The sequence below is a fragment of the Globicephala melas genome, chromosome 8 (genome assembly GCF_963455315.2).
Source record: "Globicephala melas chromosome 8, mGloMel1.2, whole genome shotgun sequence".
In the NCBI taxonomy this organism is placed as follows: domain Eukaryota; kingdom Metazoa; phylum Chordata; class Mammalia; order Artiodactyla; family Delphinidae; genus Globicephala; species Globicephala melas.
In genome coordinates this window covers 82,260,036-82,272,353 of record NC_083321.1, presented here as the reverse complement: position 1 = coordinate 82,272,353, position 12,318 = coordinate 82,260,036, and the positions used below count along the sequence as shown (strand labels likewise).

The window sequence follows — 12,318 nt, the reverse complement described above, 5'->3', positions numbered from 1 at the left end:
CATAGAAGCAACTCAATACATAAGGCAAATGCTAACAGCCATAAAAGGGGAAATCAACAGTAACACAATAGTAGTGGGAGACTTTACACTTACACCAATGGACAAATCATCCAGAAAAAAAAATTAACAAGGACACACAAGCCTTAAATGGCACATTAGACCAGATGGACTTAACTGATATCTGCAGGACATTCGATTCAAAAGCAGAAAAACTTTATTCTTAAGTGCACACAGAACATTCTCCAGGATATATCACATCTTGGGTCACAAATCAAGCCTCAATAAATTTTAGAAAATAGAAATCATATCAAGCATCTTTTTGGACAACAATGTGAGATTAGCTATCAATTACAGGGAAAAAAACTGTAAATAACACAACACACAAATGTGCTACTAAATAACCAAGAGATCACTGAAAAAAATCAAAGAGGAAATCAAAAAATACCTAGAATCAAATGACATTGAAAGCACAAGGACATAAAATCTATGGGAGGCAGCAAAAGCAGTTCTAAGAGGGAAGTTTATACCAATACAATCCTACCTCAAGAAACAAGAAAAATCTCAAATAAACAAACTAATCTTAAACATAAATCAACTAGAAAAAGAAGAACAAACAAAGCCCTAGGTTAATAGAAGGAAAGAAATCATAAAAATCAAAGCAGAAATAAATGAAATAGAACAATGAAAACAATAGCAAAAATCAATGAAACTAAAAGCTGGTTCTCTGAGAAGATAAACAAAATTGGTAAACCATTAGCCAAACTTATCAAGAAAAAAAGAGAGAGGACTCAAATCAGTAAAATTAGAAATAAAAAAGAAGTTACAACTATCACCACAGAAATACAAAATATTGTTAAGAGACTACTACAAGCAACCATATGCCAAAAAATGGACAACCTAGAAATAACAGACAAATTCTTAGAAAAGTACACCCTTCCAAAACTGAACCAGGAAGAAACAGAAAATATAAACAGACCAATCACAAGTACTGAAATTGAAACTGTGATTTAAAAACTCCCAACAAACAAAAGATCAGGGCCAAATGGCTTCACAGGCGAATTCTAACAAAGATTTAGAAAAGAGCTAACATCTATCCTTTTGAAACTCTTCCAAAAAATTGCAGAGGGAGGAACACTCCCAAACTCATTCTACAAGGCCACCATCATCCTGATACCAAAACCAGACAAAGATATCACACGAAAAAGAAGATTACAGGTCAATACCACCGATGAACATAGATATAAAAATCCTCAACAAACTACTAGCAAACAAAATCCAGCAAAACATTAAAAGGATGATACACCATGATGAAGTGAGATTTATCCCAAGGATGCAAGGATTCTTCAATATACGCAAATCACACAATGTGATACACCATGTTAACAAACTGAAGGATAAAAACCATATGATAATCTCAACAGATGCAGAAAAAGCTTTAGACAAAATTCAACACCCATTTATGATTAAAAAAACTCTCCAGAAAGTGGGCTTAGAGAGAACCTACCTCAACATAATGAAGGCCATATACGACAAACCCACAGCAAACGTTATTCTCAACGGTGAAAAACTGAAAGCATTTCCTCTAACATCAGTAACAAGCATGCCCACTCTCACCACTATTATTCAACATAGCTTTGGAATTCCTAGCCACAGCAATCAGAGAAGAAAAAGAAATAAAGGAATAAAAACTGGAATACAAACTGGAAATGAAGAAGTGCAACTGTCATTGTTTGCAGATGACATGATACTATACTTGGAAAATCCTAAAGATGCCACCAGAAAACTACTAGAGCTAATCAATGAATTTAGTAAAGGCAAAGAACACAAAATTAATACAGAAATCTCTTGCATTACTATATACTAACACTGAAAAATCAGAAAGAGAAATTAAGGAAAAACTCCCATTTACCACTGCAACAAAAAGAATAAAATACCTAGGAATAAACCTACCTGAGGCGGCAAAAGACCTGTATGCAGAAAACTATAGGACACTGATGAAAGAAATAAGAAATGACACAAACAAATGGAGAGATCCATGTTCTTGGACTGGAAGAATCAACACTGTGAAAATGACTATACTACCCAAAGCAATCTACAGATTCAATGCAATCCCTATCAAATTACCAATGGCATTTTGAACAGAATTAGAGGAAAAATTTTCAAATTGTATGGAAACACAAAAGACCCCAAATAGCCAAAACAATCTTCAGAAAGAAAATGGAGCTGGAGGAGTCAGGATCTCTCACTTCAGACTATACTACAAAGCTACAGTAATCAAGACAGTATGGTACTGACACAAAAACAGAAATATAGATCAATGGAACAGAAAAGAAAGCTCAGAGATAAACCCACACACTTACGGCCACCTGATCTTTGACAAAGGAGACAAGAATATACAATGAAAAGATATTGATAATGATAAGATAATGAAGATAAGATAATGAAGACAGTCTCTTCAATAAATGGTGCAGGGGAAACTGGACAGCAACATGTAAAAGAATGAAATTAGAACACTCCCTAACACCATACACATAAATAAACTCAAAATGGATTAAAGACATAAATTTAAGGCTAGACACTATAAAACTCTTAGAAGAAAACATAGGAAGAACACTCTTTGACATAAATCACAAGATCCTTTTTGACTCACCTCCTAGAGTAATGAAACTAAAAACAAAAATAAATAAATGGGACCTAATGAAACTTAAAAGCTTTTGCACAGCAAGTGAAGCCATAAACAAGACAAAAAGACAACCCTCAGAATGGAGAAAATATTTGCAAACGAAGCAAGTGACAAAGGACTAATCTCCAAAATATACACACAGCTCATACGGCTAAATATCAAAACAACCCAATCCAAAAATGGGTCAAAGACCTAAATAGACATTTCTCCAAAGAAGACATACAGTTGGCCAACAAATACATGCAAAGATGCTCAACATCACTAATTATTAGAAAGATGCAAATCAAAACTAATATGAGGTATCACCTCACACCAGTCAGAATGGCCATTATCAAGAAATCTACAAACAATAAATGCTGGAGAGGGTGTGGAGAAAAGGGAACCCTCTTGCACTGTTGGTGAGAACATAAACTGATACAGCCACTTTGGAGAACAGAATGGAGGTTCCTTAAAAAACTAAAAATAAAACTACCATATGGCCCAGCAATCCAACTACTGGACATATACCCTGAGAAAACCATAATTCAAAAGATACATGTACCACAATGTTCACTGCAGCACTATTTACAATAGCCAGGACATGGAAGCAACCTATATGTTCATCGACAGATGAATGGATAAAGAAGATGTGTTGCATATATACAATGGAATATTACTCAGCCATAAAAAGTAAGAAAATTGGGTCATTTTTATTGATGAGGATGATCCTAGAGTCTGTCATACAGAGTGAAGTAAGTCAGAAAGAGAAAAACAAATACTGTACATTAAGGTATATATATGGAATCTAGAAAAATGGTACTGAAGAACCTATTTCCAGGGCAGGAAAAGAAATGTAGATGTAGAGAAAGGACTTCTGGACATGTGGGGGAAGGGGAGAGTGGGACGAATTGAGAGAGTGGCATTGACCTATATACACTGCCATGTGTAAAATAAATAGCTAGTGGGAAGCTGCTGTATAGCACAGGGAGCTCAGCTCGGTGCTCTGTAATGACCTAGATGGGTGGGATGGGGTGGGGGTTGGAGGGAGGCTCAAGAGGGAGGAAATATATGTATACATATAGCTGATTCACTTTGTTCTGCAGCAGAAACTAACACAACATTGTAAAGCAATTATACTGCAATAAAAAAATTTTTCATTAAATCAAGTATAAAAAAATAAAATCAGGAACAAGACAATGTTGCCCAGTGTCTCCACTTTCATTCAACACAGTATTGGAAGATGTAACGACATCAATCAGACAAGAGAAAGAAATAAAAGGCATCAAAATTGGAAAGGAAGAAGTAAAACTGACACTATTTGCCCATGACATGATACTATATATAGAAAACCCTAAAGTCTTCACCAGAAAACTATTAAAACTAAGAAATAAATTTTATAAAAGTTCAAAATACAGATTAGCATACTGAAATCTGTTGCTTTTCTAAATACTAGTGATGAATTATCAGAAAGAGAATTCAAGAAAAAAAATCCCATTTACAATTGAATCAAAAAAGAATAAAATACCTGGGAATAAACTTAACCAAGGAGGTAAAGGACCTATACTCTGAAAACTATAGGACAACAATGAAGGAAATTAAAGATGATAAAAGAAACAGAAAGATATACCATGTTCACAAATTGTTAGAATGCTATTATAATGTCCATACTACCCAAAGCAATCCCTATCAAAATACCCAAGACATTTTTCAAAGATTTAGAATTAATAATCTTAAAATTTACATGGAACAACAAAAGACCCCAAATAGCCAAGACAATCTTGAGAAAAAAGAACAAAGCTGGAGGTATCATGCTTGCTCACTTTAGACATTACTACAAAGCTACAGTAATCCAAACAGTATGGTACTGGCACAAAAACACACACATAGATCAATAGAACAGAATAGGCAGCTAAGAAATGAACGCACACACCAGTGGTTCAATTGATCTATGACAAAGGAGACAAGAATATACAATGGAGAAAAACAGTCTCTGCAGTCAGTGGTGCTACAACAATGGACAACTATATGTAAAAGAATGAAATTAGAACATTCTCTAACACCATATACAAAGAATAAACTCAAAATGGATTGAAGACCTAAATGTAAGAACAGAAACCAGAAATCTCGAAGAAAACATAGGCTAAACACTCTTTCCAATAAATTGTAGCCGTATTTTTCTGGATCTGTCACCTCAGGTAAAGGAAAAAAACACAGAATAACAAATGGAATCTAATTAAACTTAAAAGCTTTGACACTGCAAAGGAAACCATCAACAAAAGGAAAGACAACCTACTGCATGGGAGAAAATATTTGCAAATGATATTTCTGATAAGGGGTTAATATTCAAAATATATAAACAGCTCATACAACTCACTATCAAAAAAAACAACCCAATTAAAAAAATGGGCAGAGACCTGAATTGACATTTTTCCAAAGAAAACATACATATGGCCAACAGGCACATGAAAAGATTCTCAACATCACTAATCATCAAGGAATTGCAAATCAAAACCACAATGAGGTACCACCTCACACCTGTCAGAATGGCCATCATCAAAAAGATCACAAATAACATGTTGGTGACGTGGAGAAAAGAGAATCCTAGTACATTTCTAGTAGGAATGTAAATTGGTACAGCCACTATGGAAAACAATAAGAACTTTCCTCAAAAAACTAAAAAAAGAACTACCATATGATCCAAAAATTCCATTCCTGAGGTACATATTCAAAGAAAATGAAAAGACTAATTCAAAAAGATATATGCACACAATGTTCATAGCAGAATTATTCACAACAGCCAAGATATGGAAGCAACCTAAGTATCCATCAATAGATGAATGAATAAAGAAGTTGTGATACATACACACACACACACACACACACACACACACACACACAGAGGAATATTTCTCAACCATAAAAATAAATGAAGTTCTGCCATTTGCAACAATATGGATGGACCTACAGGATTTTATGCTTAGTGAAATAAGCCAAATACTGTAGTTATTACTTATATGTGGAATAAAATGAATATATAACAAAACAGACTCACAGATAGAACTAGTGGTCACCAGTGAGGAAAGGTAAGGTCAAGGGGCTCAACAGAGGTGGGGGATTAAGATGTACAAACTACTATGTATAAAGTAAATAAACTACAAGGATATATTGTACAGCACAGGGAATTATAGCCATTGTTTTATAATAACTTTAAATGGAATATAATCTATAAAAATACTGAATCATTAAGGTGTACACCTGAAACTAATACTGTATATCAACCATACTTCAATTAAAAATTAGATTAAATTAAAAATACAATAAAACTTTTAAAGACTTATTATAGGGCTTCCCTGGTGGCGCAGTGGTTGAGAGTCCGCCTGCCTGATGCAGGGGGTGGGGGTTCGTGCCCCGGTCCGGGAGGATCCCACGTGCCGCGGAGCGGCTGGGCCCGTGGGCCGTGGCCACTGGGCCTGCGCGTCCGGAGCCTGTGCTCCGCAGCGGGAGAGGCCACAGCAGTGAGAGGCCCGCATACCGCAAAAAAAAAAAAAAAAAAAAAGACTTATTATAAAAACTGTAACCATCATTTGAAGAAAGAAAATATATGGATGTTTGAAAACTGGCTTGTCTCACTCATTAGTCTAGATGATTTACTTCTGTACACAATAATCTGAATTCTTACCTAAGCAAAAGTCAAAAATTACTACAGGTTATCATACATCAGGACTAAATCCAGGCATTTACAGAGCAGCAAAATAAATTCATGGGTAAAAGAATAATACTGTACAATTTCAAATACATTAAAAAAAAAAAGAAGCACCTACAGTTTCCCAAAAAGTTTATAATCTCATAAGGGAAACAGGATAAGACTATTAAACTACAGTGCTTTATAGAAAACTACAAGTACTATATACTAAAGGAACAAATAAAGTGCTATGGGAACATAAAGGAAGCAGAGATATATTTCAATCAAGCAAAATAATAAAAATTTCATCATATATATCAAGTTAGGCCTTGAAGGATAAACAGGATGCAGTCATACAGGGATAGAGGGCATGTACTTAGAAAAATCCAGATGAACAAAAATTCAGAGACAGGAATTTGCAGAGAAATACAACAGAAATTAATTAAACTATTTTGGTTGAGATGCAGATCACCCAAAGGAAAGAGTCCAATCTAATGTGTTTGGACTCTATTTGCAGGCAGCATTTTGTGGTCTTTAAAAGAGAATAATAAATATAGCACCTTTCTTTTCAATCTAGGCTCTGAGCAAGTTAAGAAACATAAAAAAAGCATAAGAAATAAAAGACAAAAATTACCTTTATTGCTAATGAAAGCTAAATTGGAATTTTTCTTTCAGTGAACAACAAATGCATCTGTTAACCCCACAATGAGGCAGATTTTCCCAGGTGTAGAATGCACTGAACCAACCCCGCACTTCATATCATTCCCCACACAATCTCTTCAAGCAGTCTGTTCCATAAGCAGGAAAGGCAGGGCTAAGCCAAGTACACCCAGTTTATTCTTTGCAAATTTTCTAATAGAAAATGTACTTCATATCCTCAAAGACAGAATGAGAAAGGAGGGTGGCATGAAACACCACTAGCAGAGCATCATCCACGGAAAAGGAAATACTACAAACAGCAAAGACACATTCCCCTTAACTTCAATCACTGAAGATTTCTAAACAGAATAATACCATGACAAAAGTTGTAGTTTGAAAAAGTTAGTCTGACATCAGTTGTAGGATGCTGAAAAACAAAAACGTTATTGTAACTGCCCAGGCAAGAATAAATTAGGGCCTGAACCATAATAATATTTAACGTTAACCGGTTCTTAGTTCCAGGGGCTGTCTTCAGTTCACTTCATATATTAACTCAGCTCCAGTAAAGATGATATAAATGAGACAAAGAGGTGAAGACATACAACTAACAAATGGCATTTAAACTAGGAGTAGCAGCAGGAATGGAAAAGATGAGTTAGATGCAAAAAAAAAGACAAAAATTACATAAGCAAATGAGCAAGTCAACAGACACTGACTTACTTGAATCAGAGAAGTTTATATAAGAATTTGTAAGAAAAGATTATATTAATTAGAAAAGCTGTAATTCAATGCTGGAAAGTTGGTAAGATAAGCATGACAAAGTACTATAGCTTCTTAGGAAAGGAAAGGTAGTTTTCTGTAACAGTATTTCTAAGAAAAACTAATCACTATTTCAATGTATTAAAGATACTCAAGAGTTTACTACATTCCGTTGTTTGATATAGAGAACAGACGAATATGTGCAAAACCGAAGATCATAAGCCAGGGATACCTGAACATACCAGACCATTCATGCCCACAAACAGCAGAGCATGATTTCAGAAGAAAGCATGTAATCACAATGGGTAAAATCAACTTCCTGACTTCATGCAGCTCCTCTTTCTTGCTCTACTACCCACTGGTTACCCCCCTTTGGTACTTTCCCCCTAACTTCGTCAGGTCTAACTCAGAGACAAAACAGAACTTAGTAAAGATATTCCAAAAACCTCTGGCCCCAAAGTTCCAAATGGGCAGCTACTTAATTATAAAGTCAATACAGTTTACCACACCAACGTTTTCAGAATTAAAATCAAACTGGGGAAGAAACAAAAACACAAAACATTGATCACAGGACTTCATAATCACTCTTTCATATTTTTCATTTATTTGTGCCTCTATGTTGCATTCAAATTCTTGAACTTGATAGACTAAATTCTTAAAGACTATCTTCTTGTTCACTAATTCTGTCTTCAGCTGTATTCAGTTTGTTGCTTCACCATTTTACAAGTTTCTAATTTCAACTCTAATATTTTTCATTTATAATATTGGCTCTTTCTCAAATCCACCTTCTTATTAAACTTTTAACCCTTATTCATATTTTCTATACCTACTATTACTATATAAAGCTATTAAATATTCCAAAAGATAAAGGTTTTATGAGTCTGATTTGGTTGTTTATTGTTTCGGATGACTCTCATTCGTGGACTATCGTTACATTTTCATGTATAGTATGATTTTAGATTATGACCTTAAATGCCATAGAACTTGCTTCTGGGAGACCTGGGAGACCTAAATTGACAGTGTCATCCTTTAGAAAGGACTGGTAGTTATTTCTGCCAATCATTTCAAGGCACTACCAACTCAAGAATGCTTTAAATTCTCACCTTGAAGATTTTCAGCTGTAAACCAAATTCTGTACTCAACCATATATGCCCTAGATTTATAAATATAATATACATTTAAACTCATTTCCTACAAAAAAATTTAAAAGAACATATCACATTTCATAGTTGTTCCCACTGATTTATTAAATACCACCAAAAATAATATCTTACAAGGAAAACTGCATTTACATAAATGTGTATCAGTTAAAGGCAAATCAGAAAAGTAAAGCATTTTAAATGTTCTCTTACCTGTTCAAGTGCTTGGGTTTTCTCTTGCTCTATTTTCCTTATAGTTTCCTTTTCAGCTTTGAGTGATAATGATGACACAGTTTTAACAGACATAAAATCAACAGTCATCCATTCATCCCTCTGTTAAGAAAAAGAAGTCACTTCAATCTAAATTGATTAGAACAACACTAAACACTTAACAATAAATTAGAGATTCTGGAGGCACTGAAACCTGGATTAAATCCCACATGGCTGTATAACTTAAAGCAAGTTTCTTAGTCTCTCTAAGCCTTCTTCTCTCCCCTGTAAAAACGGGTTAAAATACCTACCTTTCAGGAATGTTTTAAGGAGTTAACAAGAAAACTGACTTAAGGCATCTAGCCCAATGCCGGATATACAACAAGCTCAAACATAGTTCTTTTCACCTTTCTTTCTTCATTGTTGCTAACAGTGTAAATATAGCATTCTTCCTCAGGCGTATGAACTATAACCCCAAATTTGTGAACTATTCAACTATAAGCGTTGCTAAGAAAATTATGGCATGAAGTGAAGGGAAAGAAAAACTGTGACTGAACTCTACTCGCTGTAGAAAAGTCAGAGAGATGTAAAAATACAAGACTTCAAGTACATAAGGGGAAAAGTGCCACTTCCTTATCAACAACCAGAGGTAGGAAACCCTCTGAGGGACTAGAATAGGGACAAATGCTAACTTTCCCACAAGAGAAGAAGGGGAGTGAAAAGGATCAGCAAACAGCATTATTGCTAAAATTACTCATAAAAGTATACTGTTTACAAAGTCTAGTTTTTCTTCTGACTAAATTACAATCATCTTTCATTTTAACATTCACCTACTCTTGTAAGTTGACGCTTTCTTTGTTTAAAATCAGGCGGCTTACCTGAATAACTTCGTTGTCTTCTTTTTCTGACTTTTCATCTTTCACCTTCCAGGCCTTTTCCTTGCCAGAAGTGTGGGAGGAAACAGCCTCAACCCACTCATCTTCAGAGCTCTAAGAATATTTAACATATAAGTAGAATTCTCAAATTTACATACTTCCGCATAAAAACTGTGTGGTTCCACTCTTCCTCCTTTTCTCAACCCTTAAATATCAACTTTGTCTGTGTTTCCAGTCTTTGCCAATTATACTTTTTAATCTCTAGACATTCCCCTTGGGACATTAAATCCACTCTCATGACTTAAACTACCACAACTATACTGATATCTTTCTAATTTATCCACCCAAAGTTTCTGTGATTTAAACAACTGCCTACAATATTTAAACGCCATGCTGAACGCAGTAAGAACAAAAAGTGAACCCAGCACCTACTTCCACAATACTTGATCCTTCTTCTATATATCTGAATTAAGCTACCTGACATCACCAACCACCCACTTACCCGAGTCAGAAATCTCAGGATCATCTTACTCCTCCCATCTAAACCTATGACTGTCATTTCCAAAAGATTTCTCAACTACAGTGAACACCAAATGATTATCATGGGAGTTCACCTCCATCCCTGGCCACAACTGACTGTTTCAGAGGTAGGGACCTGAACCAATTAATTTCAATCATAGCCACTCTCCAGGAATTTGAAACCAAGGCTAAATGGTTTACTCTATAACAAAGGAGAACTCGAAAGCCATTGGCAGAGACCATTTCTGTCATGAGGCACAGAATTCAGGAAAAATTTACCTATATCAAGAAAAGCAAAAATAGAACTCAGAGGCGAAAAAAGGAAGATGGTAAGAAGATTCATAAAAGCATTCATGACTCTAGTTTGAGCTATTCCTAAAACCCAGGTGCACTCCTATATGTCCTATGAGACGTTTGTGTTCTAATAATAAATCCCTCCCTCTTTTTTTTGGGGGGGGGTGGTTAAACCAATTTAAGTTTGGTCTCTGCTACCTACAACCAAGAGTCCCAACTAATATATACTCCTTCCTCCCCATTCTTAAAGCAGCAGCCCTAGATCAGATCTGCTTATCTCTCACTTAGACAACTGGAAAAACCAAGTTAGTCTCCAAAATCCCAGTCTTTCCTGCTCCCTTTCATTCTCCAACCCCCACCCTAAATACCTTTAAGTATCATAAAAGGCGTGTCTGACCACAGTACTCCTCTTCTTTGACTCCCTGTCATAAAGACGACTGTTACGCCTTTTCTTTCCTACCAATAGAACCCAATTTCATTTGGAGTTGTAATGTGCCTCCCTTGCTGGAGAGTGAAACCTTAATCAAGTCTCCAATAAGGTGGAAATGAAAGTACTATTTAGGACTTTCTGGAAGTTACAAAAAAGAGGGCATCCTCGTTCCTGTTATCTACACTAAGAGGTACATTTTAAAGACAATGGAGGAACATAACTAGAAGACTTGGTCCCAGAAGACCACACTAAATTGCCTACTTGATTTCTTCTATATGAAAGAAAAGTTAGAGATTGGTTCAAGATGGCAGAGTAGAAGGACGTGCGCTCACTCCCTCTTGCGAGAGCACTGGAATCACAACTAACAGCTTAACAATCATTGACAGGAGAACACTGGAACTCACCAAAAAAGATACCCCACATCCAAAGACAAAGAAGAAGGTGCAATGAGATGGTAGGAGGGGCACGATCACAATAAAATCAAACCCCATAACCACTAGGTGGGTGACTCAAAACTGGAGAACAATTATACCACAGAAGTCCACCGACTGGAGTGAAGGTCCTGAGCCCCATGTCAGGCTTCCCAACACGGGGGTATGGCAACAGGAGGAATTCTCAGAGAATCAGACTTTGAAGGCTAGTGGGATTTGACTTCAGGACTTCAACAGGACTGGGGGAAATAGAGACTCCACTCTTGGAGGGCACACACAAAGTACTGTGTGCACCATGACCCATGGGGAAGGAGCATGGGTCTAGACTCAACTAGACCTACCTGCTAGTGTTGGAGGGTCTCCTGCAGAGGCGGAGGGCAGCTGTGGCTCACTGCAGGAACAAGGACACTGGCAGCAGAAGTTCCAGGAAGTACTCCTTGGTGTAAGCCCTCCCAAATTCCACCATTAGCCCCACCAAAGAGCCTTTACACTCCAGTGTTGGGTCGCCTCAGGCCAAACAACCAACAGGGAAGGAACTCACCCATTAGCAGAAAAGAGGATTAAAGTTTTACTGAGCTTTGCCTACCAGAGCAACACCCAGATCTACCCACCACCAGTCCCTCCCATTAGGAAATGCACAAGCTTCGTAGATACACTCACTCACCAGAGGGCAGACCG

General features: G+C 36.3%; 1 protein-coding gene across 2 annotated transcripts in view; it reads right to left on the bottom strand.

Moving 5' to 3' along the window:
• CWF19L2 (CWF19 like cell cycle control factor 2) overlaps positions 1-12,318 on the bottom strand; it is a 193,633-nt gene that overhangs the window by 153,782 nt on the left and 27,533 nt on the right. For both annotated transcript variants that reach the window (XM_030835999.3, XM_070046191.1), the window contains exons 4-5: positions 9,970-10,080; positions 9,095-9,214 (exon numbers count right to left, since the gene is read on the bottom strand). In XM_030835999.3, coding sequence (XP_030691859.2) covers positions 9,095-9,214; positions 9,970-10,080 — 231 coding nt within the window. The remainder of the gene's footprint in view (positions 1-9,094; positions 9,215-9,969; positions 10,081-12,318) is intronic.